This window comes from Gasterosteus aculeatus, chromosome 9 (assembly GCF_964276395.1).
Source record: "Gasterosteus aculeatus chromosome 9, fGasAcu3.hap1.1, whole genome shotgun sequence".
In the NCBI taxonomy this organism is placed as follows: domain Eukaryota; kingdom Metazoa; phylum Chordata; class Actinopteri; order Perciformes; family Gasterosteidae; genus Gasterosteus; species Gasterosteus aculeatus.
This window is the reverse complement of record NC_135696.1, coordinates 5,381,269-5,402,465: the sequence shown is the minus strand read 5'-3', so window position 1 is coordinate 5,402,465 and position 21,197 is coordinate 5,381,269. Positions and strand designations below refer to the sequence as shown.

The following is a 21,197-nucleotide window of genomic DNA, read 5'->3' as shown; positions in this document are numbered from 1 at the left end:
CAAACTTAATATTTGGTACAGGAACCTTTGTTTTCAATTACAGACATTACGTTTCTTGTAGTTCTTGCAAACCAGGTTTGTGCAAGATCTTTCGAAACACAGCCTCATCCATCCTCCACTTCAACGCGGTGCAGTCGGCCTGCCGATGTTTCCACCTCCATGCTTCATGGTTGGAATGGTGTTCTTGGGTTGTACTCCTCTTTCTTCTTCCTCCAAACACAGCGAGTGGAGTTTAGACCAAAAAGCCCTATTTTCGTCTCATCAGACCACATGGCCTTTATGTGTGTATATATATATATATTATTCAATAATTTAATCAATCACTACCCGTGAAAGTGTTTTCATCACTGAATATATTTTAAAAGGGGAAGCATCAACATTTTGGATTTGATCGATTCAGTGCCCTGAATGTGTATCTGGGAAAGCTTGTTGCAACCGCAATGCAAAACCACAATTATCTTTGTCGGTGATTAGTGTCTTGGGGGGGATTTCCTCCAAGTCCACTCTCTAATTTGTTCCTTTTGACGGCGAGGATTGGTCTGTCTTATTATATGCACCGAGGGTCAAGGAAGGAGCACAGCAGGGCTCAGCGCTCACACGGGATTTCACAGTCGCTAAGGAAACTTGAAAGGAACTTTGTATTGTACACACGCGGATACAAGTACACTAAACACCCACCTGAGTGGTCTCCATGACGGCTTAATACTTCAGTTCACCAGTAACTCAACAGTTGTGTGTGTCCTGCTGCTCGACAGACCCCCTCATCATCTGCTCACGTCGCCACAGCTGCAGCTTTAGAGGATGTGCTTATGTGTGTGTCCCTGTTCATGTAAAGAAGTGCGTATCCTGGACTCCAGTGGGCAGTATGCATGCTAACACTTGCAGCCTGTAAGCACACGCGGTGTGTTTGTGTCACATTTCACTTCAGTAAGGCCGGTTCAAAGTCACCTCTATATCATTTGCGCTGTATTCAGTCCAACTACATGAACGCATGGATATATGCACTCGTGTTGAATAAAAGATGCAAGATGCAGTCAGGAAGTGGTGTCTCGCTTCCAGCCAACCAGACAGTAGAGAGGAAGACCTCTGTTGTAACCTGGCCCAGAGATGAATGTGTGTTAAAAGACAAAATCAGATGTTGTACGGGGCTTAGAAAAGGCATCATATAGCACATACTTCAATCACCTCTTATATGTACCGCAAAATGTGTTTTAACCTTAAATACAAAACATAACATGGACGTAGCGCTGGAAGCCTCTGGACACCTCCGCCATGGGACAGCACTCCTCTGGTCACCCTCATAGGCCTCTGTCACCGGAGATACATACTTTTACTATTATCTTTTTTTCTGAGTGGTCCTAAGCAGCAGCAGCTTCTATCTTTCGAGGCTCTAATGCAATTTGCGCGTCGGCAAATTGGCTTATCAGTGGCTCCGGTGGTCTCTCTTGACGGATGAGCGGCGCTCGGTGAAGCGGAACGCGCTCATGGCACCGGGAGCCATCTCTGATAAGGGCACAGTCAGCCCCGCTGTTTCCCCTTCTGGGGGGATCTCGTTGTTGGCTCATTTAGCGTGCCCCCCTGAGAAAAAGAAGGTCTCTGCGTTGACTCACAGCTGCTTCCTGGTGTATTGTAGAGAGGAAAGAGAGCAAAGGTTTCTGCGCTCGTGGTTTGCTGTTTGCTGTGCTTCTCATTAGACCTCAGCGTATTCTCATCTCTCACGAACATGACTTGAATCTCTGCGTGTATCCCTTTTTCTTTTTTAAGTGGATGCCTGTGCATGCATGCATGCATTCTTATTCGTCCTCCATTTGTTCATGTCCAAAGATACACGTGTACTCACGAGAGTGTGCATGTTGGCTCAGGCGCGCGTGTGACGCGGCCCGCGTGCCTGTTTGTGCATCGCATTGGAACATTTTTAGGGACGCTGAAAGGAGTCATTTATGCTGCATAAACGTTCACACAGAGAAGCTCACGATCCCCCTTTGCATGCACGAGACGCATGCCAGTTGTCACCTCAGCAGCAAACGAATGCATTCCAAAATAGCTACGCCTGGTTAAGGGTACCGCTCGCCGTGTCATCTCTTTTATCTTTTGCGCCGTCTTGTTTCGCCTTTCCTCTCTCTCGCCCCATGTAACACATGCCTCCACCCCTGTGTTTCCTCCCGCGTTCACGCGACGTGCTTGTCAGTCACTGTGTAGGGCCGGCAGGGCCTCCCCTCCGGCTGGCCCTGGCTCTTTGAACCAGGCTGGCCTGGCTTTGCTGGGCTAATTGGAGGGCAGAGCAGCCAGCGTGAGGGAGGGAGGGAGGAGGCAGGGTGGTGGTGTCTGTCTGGAGGAGCGACTGGAGGCAATGTTGAGATGGGATAAAAATAAAATAAAACACAGAGTGGAGAGAAAAATGAGAAAAGAGGAGGATAGAGGAGAAAAGTGAAAACCTTAGTTGAAAAGAGAATTTACAAATTGTGTGAAATTGAAGTATATTGAAGACAAATGGGAAAACAAAGATTGTATTATCCATTAATTAAATGTGCAAGCTCTACATTTTCATAGAAAGCAGGAGTGTAAAAATATAATAGTTTGAGTGAGTAATAAACAGCAGCTGATGTTGAAGCAGCAAGATGAGCATCAACATAAGAAACCACGGTGGACTGAATAAAATGAAATGGACCACGATTGCCCTCTAGTGGCTTGTTGTTTATGCTTTTACTTCCTGCAGTAGGCGTCAATAGTCAATAGTAGCCTGTGTTTATTTATTAATATTTGAGGTTTGAACGAATCTGCAGGGCTTTGCAGCCCATAGCTCCAAACAGGTAGTGACGCTGTACTGTACTGTCGTCTCTCTCTCCCCTTTCAGTCTGAGGCCTCTCGATGTGGAGTTCATGAGGCGCCTGAGCAAGGTGGTCAACATCGTCCCCGTCATCGCCAAGGCCGACACACTCACCCTGGAGGAGAGGGACGACTTTAAAGAGACGGTGAGAGGAGTGCGCGCTGCTTTTTACGAGGCTGCTTCTCTTGCTTGGGGTTAATCTCATCCTCCCAAGCACGCATGCAGTGACCTCTAGCAGGTCTTTAAGGATGAAAATACACGGATGATGAGCAGGTTAAACCGATGGATTCCACCCTCACAGGCAAACGTGTTCATGTTTATATCCGTTACACAGGTCGGTAACATGTGAGGAGCTGCCAGGCACCACAAACGAAAGCCTTCTGGGCAAACTTACACTGCCCCCCTCCTGGGGCGCAGTCGGCCCCATTGCCTCCATTACTGCAGCGCTTCCAAAGGTGCTGCTCGGTCTCAGAAGAAAACATTTAAGAAGTCTTTATTTGAGGTGTTTATTTAATGAGCATTGCTCTTAAATCAGATGACAAATCTCTTCCCGGTTGCCATCCGAGGAGGCCCTACGTGTACCAGGGAATTACTGGGCGATCGCATGTCTGAGTTCAAGGAGGTCTCCACCGCGTGGTGCATGAAAAAGAGACACATGGCCTCTGTGGAATATATTCAAATATGAAAATGCCTCGAAAGAAGCATTTTGCGTAACGTGAATAGGTTTCAGTAATCCAAGGTAATTTATGTTTGTGATACTTTGGTGAAAGTCAAAGCTCTTAGAATTTGCTTATCTTTACTTTAAACTAAAGTGTCAGAAAATGTAGGTTTTCATTTGAAAGACAGGTTTTTAAGCAGAATGCATAGTTGTGTAAATAATCCTCCATAATAAAAAAACGTACTTTATTTTAGGCGATTCTAAGCATACTTACCAATATTGCCCTCTATCTGCAATAACTGTTGTGTGTAATTTGCTTTTCAAAATAACTCTAGTACTATTTTCTCTTTCAACTGGCCTATTCCGTAGTGTGGCACGTTCGACCTATGGGGGGACCTATTTTATGCTCAACAGCAGCACACGACCGGCTCCAGCCTCCTCGCCTCGCTCCACACCTCTGCTGTTGCCGGATCTCCCCTTCTTAAGGACAAACACACACAATGATTAATCCAACCTGAGGCCAATTATGCCTCCTCCTGGCACCGTTCCCCGAACCACTCCCTTCTCCCTATCCCTATCGTGAATTCTTTTGGCCACGATAATCGTGAGGTCAAAATCGACATCCTCACCTGCTACGTTACAGCGGTCAGACTAACACACAAGGAGGCTCCTCCGGCTGAGAATCCTCCACTGCCGCTTGACCTGCTACAACACGTTCTTAAACGTTTTCCCCTGCTTCCCTTCTTCACTGTGTTTCTGTTGGATAATTCACAATCCGCAGGAGGCAGGCAGCCACCATTTCCTTTAAATCTCTGCTCCTCCCTCCAAGCCTTCAGACTTTCCTCAAAAGCTTTAGTCATTTTAGAGAAGCTCGATGGGTGTCTTGGCATACGGTTCCCCCCGTCTGGTGCCCAAACACCGTCCAATAAGAACAGAGCCGGCGTTTGGACCGGCCCCTGGCAGAGAATGGAAGCCGCAGGGCTTGTAGCTGGATTGTTTGGGTTGGCCGCACAGGCTCCTCACGACCCTGAAGATTATTGACTAAAAGCAGCGTGTGCCAGGTGCTTTTCTTTTTCTTCCACTTTTCCTGCAGCAACCTCAAAGCAGGATAAGACGGGTTTTACTATTAAATGTTGAGCCTCGGCGTGTCCAGCTGTGAGTGTCTGTTTGCGTTCCCCCGACCGTTGATGTGGCTTTTCCACTTGGTGTGCGTCTCCCATAATGTGAGCCTGAGAAAAAGCTTCCAAGGATCAACAATGAAGTGGGAATTGTCAAACTAGTAATTGTGGGAGTGAGGAGTCATTCATTAAAAGGCCGTTCCTCCCAGGGGCCCGCCTGTCTATTTCTTTTATTCAAGTCATTATAAAGAAAAGGGGAGGCCATTCAATAAGCCATACCACTGTCTGTGTCACAGCGGTTTACCTTCATGTTAACGCCTCCGTGTCGAGGATAATAGTCATTCTCTGTCAACACCAAACTGCGTGACATGACCCACTGTTTGTTTAAAGTTGTAGTGGGATCACAGCAGGTTCTATTCAAGTCTCAAGCCCAGACCTAAATACCCACCCGCATGTAAGCAGGACTCGATCCCAGCACCCAGTGGTGGTCGTGAGGTGACGAATGAATGAATGGTTCGGGGTTGTTTGGTTTGCATGCCAGTCCGACCTTCCTTTGGCCTCTGTTACCAAAACCCTTTTGCCAACCTGTAATTGTGAAAGATTTGAAATGTGATTGCTAAGACGGAGTAATTAAATGCTGTATACTTGCTGATCCGGTGGTAGTTTACCAACTGATTTCGTCTCGTTGTGCTTTGCTTTGTTCAGATTAGGGAAGAGCTGCGAGCAAACGGAATCGACGTTTACCCCCAGAAAGAGTTTGACGAGGACGCAGACGACCGGAAGATCAATGACAAAATCCGGGTGAGTTCAGTCGTTGAGCGTCCTCCTGTGTCTCTAGACATCACGCCACTCACAAATGTGTATTTTGCAGGTTTAAAGTGGTTCATCTCGTGTCATTTATTTTCTTTTTAACTCCTCATTTTCCCCCTTTTCTTTTTGTTGGAAATTTCCTGTTGAAAAACAAGAAAGTCAATACCAGCATGTTGTTCTGGTAGTGGTGAACGAAAAGAAGCGTGACAATGAAAACAAATTGACCCTGTCGCTTCAATGACCGCGTGCATCTGTGCACTCAACAGGAGATGATCCCGTTCGCTGTTGTGGGCAGTGACCAGGAGTACCAGGTGAACGGAAAGAAGATTCTGGGAAGGAAAACGAAATGGGGCACCATAGAGGGTAAACACACACACACACACACATACATTGAACAGAGAGCTCCTCCTCCTGGCAAACAGATGATTACAAAATGATTCACTGACCAGCATCAGTTGGAGCTGAAATCGTAATCATACATTTATGTATTACAGATTGGCCTTCATATATAGGCCAATCTGTAATGCATAAATATCTGAACGCTGCCATTCTGGTGCATTTTCAACATTGTGAATTTACGAACTGCAGCTCTTAAAGTCCGGGCGAGCTGCTCCAACCATCTGTTGTTTGACTACCAGGCGTTTGTGTACATACGTCTCTCTGCGTCTGTAACCAGGGACACGTACGAGACAGGAGGAAGAGATTTACCGGGACTCTGTGTGTCCTCTGGGACAACTCACCCCCCCTTCCCCTCGCTCGCACACTGTTACAGTTTACATTTTGGTTGGCCCGTGCTGTGTGCTCACACTGCCAAGGAGGTTCTTAGAGAGTGAACATCCTCGCGGTGTGCGTGTGCGTGCGTGCGAGAGGGAGAGCACATCTGTCCAAACAGGCAGTGAAACTACAATTGGAGGACCAGTACTCTTAAAAGCACCCGTTTCCTTCCCAGGATGCACTTCAGCACATTCTTCTGCAGTGCATACTGGGTTCTTTTTTATTAGCCGGCCACGCTATGAATGCCCTGTAAAACATAAGTATAATAAAAGATAATATAAACCATTTTTACAACCTGTAAATTATTCAGACTGCAGACTCAAGAGAGCCGCACGTCTGTGTCATCTGTGATTCAGTGTTCGCTTGGAATACGACGGTCAGGGAAGAGTCTGAGTCTAGAGTCTGCTCTGGTCGGACTGTAATTTGAGGTTTCAATGTCTTTGATTATGAACTAATCTAGTTTGTATATTAGTATATTAATACTGTGATCGTGTAATGCCGGTTAATAAACGGAAAGAATCCTGGGTCGAAATATTGCTGCAATTTTATATTCATTCATATTATGTTTCTTATAGTGAATGATCACATTGGTCCTACTTGGACCTCATGCATTTAAAACAAAGCCGCTTCCGAGGTAAAACCATGAGGTTTTTTTTTTACCAGGGATGTCTACACCGTGGACTCACACGGTACTACTACAGTACGGCAGGGCGAGAAAGAGCCTGTCTTGTTCTTTTAAAAAAACAGCGGCCCCAAACTAGTGAAGCCTGCGGGTGGGAGAGGGAACAAGGGAAAGGAAGAGAGGAGGCCACTCGGCTGCTGGAGTGGGGACTGTTCAGGGCTAAAGATGAGTAGCGTAAAGATGAAAAGGAAGGAATAGAGTTGACTCAGGCATTTAGATATATATATATATATATATATATATATATATACACACCGTACATAGGGTGTTACAGGGACGAGGGAGTGTGCAGATACCGGCAGTGCAGCTCGCTTAAAGTAAGTACCGCCTTCCCTCGACGCCACTAATCAGCGCTCCAGACCCAGCAGTTATTCCACTCTCCTCCTTTTTCAAAGAGAATTTAATTTCCTGCCCGTGGATTTCAAAGCGTTACATAAAAAGCACCCTCCCCTTTTTTTTCATTTACACTCTTGACATAATCTATAATTCAAACATGTGTTCGCCCTACCGGAGGCAGCAGCAGCTTGTCACGGGGAGTTTGTTAAAACGTCTCACTTAAAGTTCTCCAATATAGAGGAGAGCTGAGACGTGTAAAATGACTCAAAGTGTGTTATCTTGGCTTAAGGGAATTGTTGGAGATGTTGTGTTAGGAGACGCGCTTCGGTCGACTTTAGAACAACACAGCGGAGTTGTGGTGGATTATGTGTGTGTGTGTGTGTGTGTGTATATAAAGTCAACCCTTTGAGTGTTCTGATTAAGAGTTTATTTGGTTCAACTACTGTTTCCTCTTTTCTCTCCCTGCAGTTGAGAATATCGCACACTGTGAGTTTGCTTACCTGCGAGACCTCCTCATCAGGTGAGCATCCATTTTAAGATCTAAAGACATGCAGGAACTGATATTAAAGACCTGTCACAGCCCGAGCCTCCAGCTACTCCCTTTATTTGTTGAGATGAATTTGAACCCGCCCCGAGACGCTACAAAGCTAGACGTCCCTACGCAAATCAATAGTAATGAAGTTGTTTTAGAAGGCCTGAGTGCTTCCCTAGACGGTAGTATTACAGCAGGCACGTCTACAAAAGGTCCTCCATTTAATTTGCGCCTGTTAGTGCAGGAGTCTCCTCCATAGACTGTGGAAGTCTGACATGATATTTTATTCTTAAAACCAAATGAGCCAAAATGATTGGTCGCCGTCCCCCACTTGTGTATTTAGCACTGAGTGGAGGATCTAGAGGGAAAAACACACTGAACGCACCACTTAGCTTAGCACACACTTGCATACATGCTTGCAGAGCTTACTCGGTACCAGTGGCACTGTGTATTCTAACCTTGCATATGAGGCTTTCCTATGTGGCAGCTAGCCCCAATCCTTAACCCCTTAATCACAAAAACTAAAGTGCTGTTAACAGTTAATGCATGAATTGCCATTGGACTAAATCAATAAAATAAGACAATCGCATGTATTTTACTTTTGCTGCGAAGCTATACTACTGGTTTTGAAATGCGCCCCGCTGTCTTTTAGGACACACATGGAGAACATCAAGGACATCACAGGCAGCATCCACTACGAGACGTATCGCGTCCGCCGGTTAAACGAGTCCAACGGCCACTTCGTCTCGCAGCAGTGCGAGCGCCCGGCGGCGCAGCCGAAGGCCAACGGTCAGCCCGAGGAGCAGCAGCCCGGCGGCCCCCCGCAGGCCAACGGGGTCGCCGCTCCGCACGAAGCCCGGTCCCACGAGATGTAGAGTCCGCGCAGCATGTCAGGACGCAGCCGCCCAAGTGTTCTGTTTGCATGAACGTGCACACGCACACACTCTCATGCTGTGAAGCCTGTCTTTTTGTTACCTAGAAGGAATAACTACCACAACCGCAGGAAGCTCCACACATCAATCAGAGTAAATCTTTTCCCCTCTTTTTGTCCCTTCCATGAAAAAGGTTCTCTTCTGCAGATTCACATACTGTACAGGACTGTTACACCCCCCCCCATCCCCATTGTGACTGCACAATGCAACATATATTCACATTTGTTTACAAGAATACACCGTGAAAGATGGCGTGTGATGGATAATCAAGAGTAAATCTATCAATGTTTCATGTATGTATGTATGTATGTATTGCGGCGAGTCAAATGAAAGTGAAGAGTCAGTGAAACAATGAACAATATTTGGATCTGAATCACAATACCTTTGCAGGATCTTGGGTTTAGCCGTTGGGGATTGTCCCGACGAGGAGAACTGGCATGATTCTAAATGAAGTACAGCATATCCGACAACACATTAGCTCTAAGTAACTGTTTGTGCCAATGGTCTGGTGTGCTTTGTGTTTTGGTGTATAGTTTTGTAGAGAAACTATGGTTAAGTATGGATATTTAGATTACGTTCATAGCATCACGGAGAAGGTAAATACATTTTTGACACCTCCGCACTGCAAGATGATACTAGAAGACAAAGCCGTGGCAGTGTGGAGCAGCTTTGTAAGAATTAGTCCCCATTTCCATTTTCTCAGTCGTGTTATGTTTTTAAAAACGTCTTTTTGCCAACCCCCCCCCACTTCGTCTCTTTCTATATAATGCCAATGTTGTGTAATACGGTAATGCCTTGCCTTTTACATTTACTATAGTATTTTTATTGCTGTTCATATTCTAATGTGATTGGATAGAATGGGACTGTTGGAGGTATCTGTGCAACTGTTTTGTCCATTTTTATCCTTACCAAATAAAAGTTGTTTTTTTCTGTTCTAAAGAGAAGCACATACAATATAAAGAGTGGATTTATGAATAGATATTTATGTGTATGTTAAGTGTAATCCGTTCAATTCAACTTTCATTGCAGCTTAGGGCTTTCAGAGGTTTGTTGCAGGTCTCTACCAGTCATTATCTTTTAGCTTTAGACTTATTTGTTTTTAGTGGCCTGCATTTTTACACCACGTTGTACCCTGTTGGTCCGGCTTATAACTGGCACCACAGTGCAAAAGATGTATATATTTATACATAACCAACCGATTCTGCAAAAACTAATAACAGGGATATTTACCAGATCATAAGGAAGGAATCAAAATAACACCTTGAAACAAATGTGCACATTAATACAAACTCATGGGATAATTTTTAGAAGCTAAATCCAAATTTTGAACATTATCATACATTTTCTAACACAAATAACCAAGTGTGCACTCTCTAAAATATGTTACATACAGAGAGAATACTTTCCAACAACCAAGAGAACTATAGTCTTTACTGCGGAGAAAGTTATTGGGTTACACCTTGTCTACTGTTGTAAAGTTCTTGTGTAATTTGTTATGGTATCATGGATTAAGGTTCTATCTTTGATATGTTATCTTAAAGAATAAAGATGGATATTTTTATTGTTAAACATTGATTGTCTTGATTGTCAAAACGACAGCTTTGTGCTGATTAATCATCAAAATGTTCAAACCATAAAATAACATCGTTTTGGTAACTAAGTTAAAAATAAGATACATTTTATTTATCCTGTTCTCAAATCCATTGTTATTTATCCTCATTTCACATCAAATATAATTGACAAGGCCAAATCTTTTTCGTCTACATTTAACAATTTTTTTCATAAGATATCAAGTTCACAAGAATGAACCAGATAATTAATAACCAGACGATTAATAACAATCAGCGTACACGACCCCGACTGAGAGGAAATATGCCTCTTTAGCATCACACCTCGCTCACACGGCTCTGGCTCAAAAGGGCTTCTCGTTTACACCCCTGTCATCCTCTTTCTCAACTACCCTGCTGGTCGTTGACGTGTTGACAGTGCCGTTTGTGGTCATTGTCCTCCTTTCACACCTTAGGGCTCCCGCTGTGGCTTCCCCTGCCTTCTCCCTCGCCGTCTCCTCCATGAGAAACTGCTCTTTTACGAGGACGCCAAAGAGTGAAAAATGGAAAACGGTGAGGTGAGAGACAATGAAAGTTTCAGAACAATCTGTATAAGCCGACAAAGCATGAAGGGTACCGATACTGACAACTGTGACACTGCTGTGACAGCCCCACTGGCTGGAGCAGGTACTAAACCAATGTGGGGTTGCATGGTAACAGACAGCTGTACCTGCTCACCCCATGTCTTCATCCAATTGTATGACTTGGCTCATTAGAAATGCATCTCATAGTGCAATAAATGAGAGGGTGAAATGTGCTATTGTTGTAGAATACGGGCACATGACAGATACTGACAGGGGATTTCATTTAGTTCATCTGTGAGTGCCGTGCAGTGGAAGACACCGGGACAGATTTGTTCGGAGAGCAGACGGGTTCACACACGGCTCAAAAAGAGACCGTCTGAGCCAGACTGAGCTTTCAGAGCTTCCTCTTGAAGGGGAAGATTGCGGGGACAGAAACAACAACGGGGAAATAAGTATTTTCCAACATGTGAGACGAACGAAAGAGACAAACAGAAATACTTCGATCAAAGAGGCAAAAATGATCTCAGACTTGAGGGAAACAGGCACCAACAAATTCTAGCTGGTGCTATCATTATAGTGTTCTCACCCATGCACTCATTTAGTTATAATCCTAACTTTACAATTCCAAAATGGCATAAGGATGAGTCCGTAGTGTAATGGGAAAAATGCATGCAACCCTTCAAATGTTTCACTGTAGGACAGTTTATAGACAGTTTATAGACGGCTGCAGTGCTGTGATTGTGTGGCTATGGGAAAGAATTGAGCTGAAGCGTCTCACACTGATAAGACGTCCCCAGTCTCCTGGACGTAGAGTAACAACAAGCTGGTTCACATGTGTTGGACGTAAGCAAGTTTCACTGGATGCCACCTGGATCTGGTACGGAGTTGTCTCCCTTTCCTTCAATAATGTGATTTCTCTCAGTTAGAAACCCTTCTAAGCAAAAAGGACTATTCTATTCTACTTGTTAACACATTTGTTTTTCTTGTCATTTGAGCGTGCAGTTTACAAGTGAAGTAGCAACAGCGATGTTCTAATGCTACTTTTTTTTACATTTTCCTAGGTGCTGTTTCCTATATAATTGAATTATATTCAATTAAAACCCCATTTAGAAGTGGTTCCTACTTTGGTCACTTTAAGTGAGCGATACGTTGTATGTTTTCCATATTTGATGTCATCTTTTAAACTAGAATCAGAATATTTAGCAACTAGCTAGCCACCGACAGGCTAACTAGCCATTTTATTTAGCTTCTAGTGAGCTTGAGTATTTAGGGTCACAATCAGAGATTGTAGTGCAAACGTCCTTTCACAGATTCATGAGGTCACGTGTACAGAATTCTGTGGTTTTATTTGTGTGAAATGTCTTAACAAAAGGCAAACTGGCTGTGCTGCTGCCGCTTCTGGCTTCTCTGTGAGTAAAGTACATTTATAATGTCATAATATGGAAGCAATATTATCAAGTGAGCACCAGGGTTTGTTGATTTGCAAGGAAACCCCCCACAAGGCTCAATAATAGAATCTGCACTGATGTCAGTCAGCTTTTATTTTCCACAGCAAGAACAGACGTCACAACAGAAGAAAGAAACCTCCCCTGGCATCGGCTTGAAATGCGTTTAGCGGCATTCTCCACTAATGGCAGACGTGCCACTACTTGCAGCAGCACACTGCCAAACACTGGGGGGTCTGAATCAATTAGCCACTCAACAACTCCCGGCTCCATGGCGAGGTTTAAAGTCGTATCAGCTGAAGCCAGGTGGATCTGATGAGGTACAACGCGTGTCATCACTTCCTCTCAGATGCTGAGCCGTCCGCCTGCAGGCGGCGGACTGGGCTCTTTCATTATGCGCCTGCTGGGTGGACACCGTTGGATATTGGCAACGTATGAGTGTTCTTCCCCAGTTGATCTTGATAATAATTCACAGGAACTATAGCTATGGATGCTAGGATATTAGAAATGAACTGATGACCCGGTTCATAAAATTAATAAAATGCATTCAGTGTACGCCAGAATACAGCCATGATTCTGAAACTGTGTAATCAATAAAGTAATGACAATATTGTAAAACCCCTGTAATTCTGCAACTGTAATAGAATAATACCAATGCAGTTATGATTGTATTTGATGTAATGTAATCAACCTGAATGCATGCATGTGATACTTGCACAACAACTGATATTGACTAACGGTCATTCAAAATCCGAGTTACAGGGAACTCACCAGAAGACCACTCCCAGAGGTGTGGAGACTAACTTTCACACCTTTACGGATCGGTTTAAATACCTGTAGGCAACCATTGTTCTGGAGCTGGTGGAGGCAGCAGACGGACACTGGGAGGTCAAAGGACCCTGTGGCCTGTTGGTTGCAGAGACCAGCAGCTCCTCAGCTGAGATGTTCTTTTCATCACAACACCATCTCTTTTATTAAATACATTTGATTTTAACCTTTCAATCTGCGATGACCTCTGTCTGTCTGGCGTTTCTTCATTTTTGAACACAACAAATGCTATGAAACACCTGTAACTGTGTACAGATTAAGAGTGTCGCCCGCCTCTTCCCTCCACCACAGAACTGCATCAGACATTTGAATCCATGCCAAACATGATGTGTCAGGTTAACCTCCCGCCTTGTATATCACTGCACTTCACCCAGCAGCATATTGCTCCACGGCAGCATGTTACCAGGGTCTCCTGGCTATAGTACAGTGATTCACCTTGTGTTTGTAGGAATGAAGCCAATTTAATTCAACGCCACAGTGCCATCTGTCTGTGGATTCATTCACCTCCAATTGCAAAAGGACAGATCAGAATCAAGTTCTGAGAAGAGAGAGCAGAGAGGGACGGAGACGGAGCGACACGATGTTAAAAAAACTCAGCTCTCCGCGTTCCTTCACTGGCTGCGTCGTTACCAGGCAGAGTTCTCCCACCCAGACAGCCAATGAGCCACCGGGCCGGCCAGCAAAGCCAACCAGACACACTTCCAGTGAGGCCAGTTCTCCATCTGGCTGGCCAGCCCATTGTGGAGCGGGCCAACGCCTGTCTGTGCTGGTGCGGCACACACACACACACACACACACACACACACACACACACACACACACACACACACACACACACACACACACACACACACACACACAGATGTCTGCCTTTTCCTGAGCCGTGAGAACAAACCCCCCAAATAACACTGCTACACGCTGCACTGCCTCGCTGCACTGACGCTGTTATTGGCGGCGTGTCATTCGGTAATTAACCCCCGTTCCGTTGATGCGTTTGTTGAAGCTCCATATCGTCCTGTTCGCTCTGGGGTCAGAAGCACCTTTTTCTCTCCTTTTTTAAAATCCCCAATATTTACACAAATGCAAACATGTGTACACACAGACACACACGGACCACTAGCGCTCTCTAATCCTCTGTTTACCCTTCCGCTCTGCTGGCTCACTCTTCTGGACTCACAGCGCAGGCGCCAGTTTGCCGTTGCCGTATGCTAATGCACAACTTCCTTCTGCTTGTGTGCTTAATAGGGATTCTTCTTGATTCCAGCCATGTTCCCGCCCCTCATACTCCACCATTCTCGCCCCCATCCGCACCACGTCCTCGCCTGCCAGCTCGCACCCTGTTCCCGGGTGGAGGAGGGTCTGCCCCGCCCCGCCTGGTCCGCATGCAGATTGGCCTTGTTTGGATTAAAAAACAGCTGCATCTTTCCATCAAGTCACCGGCAGTAGGTGGCAGAAGAGGAGGCGCACCCCTGGGGAGGCAGAGGTGGTTTAGGTGGAGTGAATGCTGCTGTTCTGTGCTGCTGATGGGAAACAAATAGCAAAGACAAAAGGGCCGCCCGGGGAATGCTTCTGGGGTTTAATGGGGCCGACTCACTGGCACATCGGTTAAAGCTCACACTGACGTGGAGCACAAGTGTGTGCGTTGCATGATAACAGAAGCAATTGATAATAAAATCCCCCCCCGCCCCCCTCTTCCTTCATCATCAGCCGTCAAGGTGTTTCGGCATGCTATGGCGGTGGCTTTGAAACCAACTGCTACCAGGCTGCTGAGGAAAAAGCAAGGCAGCCGCCGTTTGGGGGTAATAACATGAGAAATGGGTCCTTGTGCATTCATCTCTGCGTGGCCCCCATGTGGGCCAGGGGAAGGGACCCTAACCCTAACCCCAATACACCACACCTCGTCTACGGGCGTTTCACTAGCTGAGCAATAGTTAAAATCTATCATCTCCGTTTTCTATGTTTTATTCTGTGAATTGGGGAGTTTCAAAAGGTTTTCTTTTTTTCTGGTCGAGGGGGGCAGTTCTCCTGCCAGAGGTGGACAAGGGGCGATACCCGTGTAGCCGGGTTAGTGAGGGGTGGGGGCACGGGGAGAAAGGGTCTCTTGGCTCGGCGCCAACTCCTGTGGAAAAACGTGGGGGGGGGGAGCAAGAGGACACAGTGAGCTGGTGGCTCTGCATAATCAATCAGAAACAATAGAGGAAGAGAGCAAGTGGTTCTGCCTTCCTTGACGGGGCTGATTGTATTCATGCAGGGATGGAAGCGTGGTTGGCGGGGGCATTAAAAGCGATTGCGTAGCGCGATGTGGGCAGGTGCAGGGGAGCGCTGTAATGGGCGGCCCCCGCCGCAAAGCCAAGGACATACACCCAGGAGGAACTGATTGAACGCCGTGCCAATAAAAGGAGGCAGTTTCACGCACCATTGACCGAGTTGGCATCCTCGCAGCCACACTGCAATAAAACCCTCCCCTTCGAGGTCACCATAATGTGAATCACATTTCGTACTCCTGTGGGCTTGTACCGCTCGGAGGAAGAATTAAACCAGTCTCCTCCAACCTGATTTGTTCTGTTCTTCTGTTTCTCTCACAGTTTCGTGGCGTGTATCCGGTGTATTCGCTGTATGTCAAAACGCGTGATTGTTTGTTTTGACGGAAAGGAAAAGATCAAATTTAGTGACAATGGGTGGGGTGAATAATGTGATTTAAGCTAGCAGTGTGCACGCAGCCAGAGAGGCTGTCCTTTCCTCTGATCCAGAGGAGGATCAGCGTCTCCCCCCCCGGAGTGGACTAATAGAATGCTTGTCTTGTATCCCCTCAAACTTTTATCTGTCACTATCACGTTCGGGCTGGAAGCCTGCGTGTCTCGCAGCCAAACACAGCATATTAGCCTAAAGCGACGAGGACGTTTATTTATTGACGTCTGCATTCGACCTGATCTCAGCAGAAAAGTGCAGCGCAAGCTGGATGTTTTAATGGAAAACCATAACAAAAACTGTTTTTTTTTGTGTGTATGTCTAAAACCCGACTGCTAACTTCCTGTTAGTGACTTCCTTAGTTGCAGGAAAGGCCTGTGAGACTTCAACCATTGCAACATGTTCACCCTGAAAAAAGACTGCAGGCTCCCAATGGAGACTTTCTTTATTGGGCTGTCTTGACTGTTTTATTCAAGCAATGATGAAGCGTTAGAATGCAATGCATTGTGTTATAAATTGAGAAAAGCCGGGAGAGGACCAAACCATTGAAATAATGGGCTGTGCAGCAGATGGGACCAGACCGTGGGCAGCGATAAGCATGTGTTTGCATTTGTGCTGCTGACGCTGCACCACTGCCTCCTGCTGTCTGTCTCCAGCAGTAACACATTAAGCTTGTGCCAGCAGGTGCGTGAAAAGAACAAAGCCCATTGCCCATTGTCAGGACCTGACATTAATGCACACAGTGATCCAGGAGCCCCTTTGGAGCCTTCTACCCTCCATCCACCTTGCCTCCTCCGCCTGCTGCCCGCTCATGTTATCAGTTCTCTGTTTTCTCAGGGAAAGTATAAGTTAAGCCCACCTTATTTACATTTATATTATCAGATTTTCTCCCTTATGGAAAGTATGCAAATTTGCCCTTTTCTCGAGCCTCAGCCACAGTGTGTAGATTTGTCGGACGGATTGAGGGTGGTGGAAAAATAATAACATTGCCCTCCAGGAGGAAAGCGGCCCAAGTTAGGATTTCTGGAACTCATGAATTTTGTAATGATCCATTTTGTTTACCGTACCCCCTCTAAGACTTATCAGGACATTCTGAGCTTGGGACATATAAGATGAGATTGATTTACACTTGGGGATGTCTATCTGTCTTCTTCTTTTTTTCTTACTCGGTATATAACCCTGGTTGATACCACTGCAGTGCTTTTTATTTTCCTCATTTTCTTCATTTGATGGCTTCAAAAGATGAATTCCACTATCAGTTTGAGGGATGCGGGGAGGGTGTTTTGCTGGGCGCGTACAGGAATCGCTCACGTCTCAAATCCTCTGTGTGTTGGAGCAGAGGGGGAATGAAAGCCAAATCCAAAGGTTGGGAAGATGAATGCAGTGAGCCTGCTCATTTAAAAATAAATTAATAAAATCCCTTTTTGTACGTGTGATTGAAACTCCTCGACCAACCATTGAATCCGATGGCTGGACGTTGCACTGCTTTGCTGTGTGCGTCTCTCTCCGTGTGTGTGGGAACATCCCTCGAGCAAATTGCCGTCTGCCAGCATATTGCCAGCGCCAGTTTATTCCTCGGGATGGGGAGGCACGTCTCAGACGATTACAGCCCCCTGATTTGGGCTCACGCTGCTGGACTGCCCCGCTCAACCCTTGGCCCCGCTTTAAAGGTCCTCCACACTATAACCTGCTCCGGGAAATGCTGATATGAAATATTCAAACGACACTTCAAGCGAAACCTAATAATATAATCAGGTAATAAGAAATTAATTTTCTCCCTGGCTGCACTTTGACTGGGGTGTTGATACAGGGAAGGGGAAGAGAAATCATGAGGCAAACATTTGCTGGGCCTGGTCTCTCTCTCTCTCTCTCCATCCCCCCAGCGCTCGTGCACACAGCACCTGTGCACGTACAACTAACAACGATGCCTCCATTTGCTACGCCACTCTGCAACCAAAGCAGGAGGACCGCACACTTGGAATGGCATGCATTCGTGGTATATCAGTGAAGGAGCCCCCCCCCCAACTTCCCCCGGCTGAGATTGTGAGTGACAGTTCCTGCAGGGGTCCAGCAGCAGAACAGACATGTGAATGGACAATGGTTGGTATTAGAAAATGGACTCTTGTGACCCTCTGAACGAAACTCGGCCTCCTCTCAGTCATTCTGTCTCTTTTCCTCTCGTTCTCTCTCTCGCTCTCTTAATCTTGGGGCCCGCCGTTAGTTAATTAGGAGGCAGGAGTCCATCGATGGTGGTGCTTTGGTGGTTTTTATTGCCATCCCCCCACCCCCTAGTTCCCCACCTGCACCCTCCAGACCCCCAAAGGGGTAACATCAATAACCGTCCCCACAACAACACACACACGCACACACACGCAACTACGTGCCTGAGTTTCCACAGCGGCCCTGCTCGCTCCCGCCTGGCACCGCCATCCATCTCCCTTTGCAGCCCCCACCCTCCCTCTTCCACCTAAACTCACCACCCACCCGACCGCTGCTCTCTCATCCTCTTCCACCACCCCCCCCCCCCCCCCTCTCTCTCCATCCCCTGCCATCGCCTCTCTACCTGAGAGCATTTGTCATCCCGTCCCATTTGCGAGCAGCGGCCAACGCAAATGGGAAAAAGGAGACAGGAGAAAGAAAGAAGGAAAAAAAAAACTTAACACAGCAGCGATATGCAAAAATGCAAAAAAGGTAGACGCGGGTTGCCCAGGCAACAGCTGCGAGGTTATTTCCAAGCAGTGATGGAAATCAATGTCATGTGCCAGGCAGGCAGGCAGAAACCTCCGTCCTCGGGAAAATTAGAAAAAGAGGGAGGAGGAGGAGGACGAGGAGGAGGAGGGAGGACTGGAAGGACAAAGAAAAATGCAGAAGCAGAGAAATCGTTTTTTTCCCCTCTCTGAACCTTAAGGGCTCGTGACTATACTTCAAAGGGGCTCTGGCTGTACAGCTTGAATAAGTTGGCCGCAAGTGGGTCACTTTTATTTAGCGTCTGCCTCTGCATTTACCACAGATGTCTGCCCCTCCTCTCAACGTTTAAGGCCGTAAGCAGCTTTTTTCATCTGTTTATGTAGAAAGAGGAAAAACAAACTCTCTGGCTTTAAGAGGACCAAATCAAAAAGATAAGGCTGCTGGAAGAAGAGGGAGACAGGGGAGGTGGGGGGGGGGTGTTGGAGGGAGTAATTTGTTCTGTGATACCAACCGGCGGCTTCACACAACTGCAACATAAATGTGGCGAGGGGGGCGAGGTGGTGGTGGGGGGGGGGGGGGGGGTGGGGGGAGGGGGGGCATTCTGATATCATAACACGGGGCGCTGTGCCAGGATTAGCTGAGCAAAGCCAACAAAGGACAACTTGGTTTTTGAACTCTTCCCAAACCCCCATTTCCTTAGTAAAAATGTAACGATGATCCTGTCTGATTGTTCGGGTTGACCGGGGATTGAAGGCACACTGATCACTGATCTGCAGTGACAGGTGGAACACTGTGAACAGTTCAGTATTAATAACGAATCCTCCGATCATGATGTAGCGGGGGATGCTAAAGACGTCTCACTCACTAACTTATATCTAAGCTGGGGATAGTTAGTCAGAGACACATATTTGATATCAAAATATATGTTCGGTACGCATGCTACATGCCGACCTGAAAAACAGTATTTAACTTATCTTTTAATTAGAAACGCAGTCGACAGTGTATTACTACCCTGCATGTAACTTACTGGTATTAATGCTGCAAACCATTCGTCGGGGGCGGACGCTTTCATAACCGCTGAGGTCGGGGTGAGAGACCTATAGAATTCACTTCCTTGGGTGGAATCAGTAACCCATGAACTCTAAACTTAGAGGCCGTGTCTGAAGAGCCCTGCTTCACTGTGGCAGGTTGCTGTGGAATAGATGGCCCCCGTCTTCATTTGCATACCTAACATGGCGTTCGCACTCCAGTTGACACATTTGCAACCCGCCACTTATCCCATTACCGCCTGTCCCCGGTCGCCGCATTGTTTGCTGTGTCGGCACTCTTTCTCGCTGGGTGGCCAGCTCGTTTCCCGCTGCGTTGAGGCACTCATATGTTGTTTGGATGCAGCTGAACTCGACACAACTCCGCCAACAGGCACGTGTGTGCAGACGCACATTCCAGCACACATGCATGTTCACAAACAATCCAAGCTTTCTGCTGTGCATTCCAGTTTGTACCTGTTGAGGGATGGACGGATAAAAAAAAAAAAAGATACATAAAATAAAACAAATATACAATTTATCAGGTTTTTGTGGGGGGTTTTTGCGATTATGGTTGCGCACACGTAGTAGAAATTACATCATACTCTGAGTACACTGATGACTGTGTATGAGTACACTTGAGTATGAACACCAACAGGCCACCAAAAACGTTGTACAGTTTTACACTATGTGAGAATACACAGACATTGAGGTGCACTCCCACTCATAGACGTACACTCACAACCAAATGCATGACTCTCCTGGCAGAAATGACACAAAATAAGCATGCCAGATTTATCCCTTATACATATTTACTTTTTTTCTGGTTAATGCTGAGGCATTTGAGCAATAAAGCTAATCAGACCATCTCAGACAAACACACTCCAGCTCCAGTAACCCCCCCCCCCCCACACACACACACCCTCTCTGGGTATTTTGTGAGTTGTTAACAAGGGGGTATTCATTTGTCATTAAAGGTTTAATTTGTGTTGGCGCTTTTGCTCTGGATGTTTAATTTGAGTGTTAAATAAACTCCTGAGACCCTGCAGCTCATTTTTTTCATCCCTACCCTCCAATCCCCTCTTCCAACACTGGCTACCCCCCCCCCCCCTCCCCTTCTTCTCCTTCCCTCTCTTTTGGGAGGGAAGCATTACAGTATGAGTACAAGGGATTCCCACAGACCAAGAGAAACACCGTCTCCTTGCTCCCCGTCGACATCGCTGCAGGATACAGTCCGTTAACATTTTGTCTCTTCACTATTTTGTTGTGCAGTAACTCTTTCAGAGTTTACAGTAGGGGGGGATCTTGGTATCTTTCACACAAGACTGACATGATGTTGTGGAGCGCTCTTATCAAAAGGCTGCGTGAACCAGCACCAAGACGCTGAAGTCAATAACCTCAAAATCCCTGAGCATGTTCTCCACGGTGGGAGACTGCAGCTGGATGCTGCACGTCGCCCGTGGATTTTCTGATAAGATCACTTTCTGGCTTGCATTTCTATTTGTGATGGCTGCGTTGGTGGCGGACTGAATAGATGAATATTCATGAACGTGCAGAAGGCCTGTATATGTATCGCGTTGATTTCCACTCGTGTCATCAAGCTATGCAAATGACATCCTTAGATCGCCATAAAACCATACCGCCCCCTCTGTCTCCTTAATTAATGACGCTGAGAAAATGTTTTTTTTTTGTCCTAAGAAAATTGGCTCCTTCAAGATGGAAT

The 21,197-nt window shown here is 46.3% G+C and overlaps 1 protein-coding gene across 8 annotated transcripts in view; it reads left to right on the top strand.

The window, feature by feature from the left end:
- Positions 1 to 10,238, top strand: part of septin9b (septin 9b) — a 59,595-nt gene extending 49,357 nt beyond the window's left edge. For 7 of the 8 annotated variants that reach the window (XM_040186494.2, XM_040186495.2, XM_078080258.1 and 4 more), the window contains 5 exons: positions 2,855 to 2,972; positions 5,309 to 5,404; positions 5,680 to 5,776; positions 7,674 to 7,725; positions 8,390 to 10,238. In XM_040186494.2, coding sequence (XP_040042428.2) covers positions 2,855 to 2,972; positions 5,309 to 5,404; positions 5,680 to 5,776; positions 7,674 to 7,725; positions 8,390 to 8,612 — 586 coding nt within the window. In that variant the 3' untranslated portion in view covers positions 8,613 to 10,238. Of the gene's footprint in view, positions 1 to 2,854; positions 2,973 to 3,854; positions 4,084 to 5,308; positions 5,405 to 5,679; positions 5,777 to 7,673; positions 7,726 to 8,389 lie in introns of those variants that run through there. The other variant, XM_078080259.1, reaches the window with a different exon arrangement.
- The last annotated feature ends 10,959 nt before the right edge of the window (positions 10,239 to 21,197 follow it).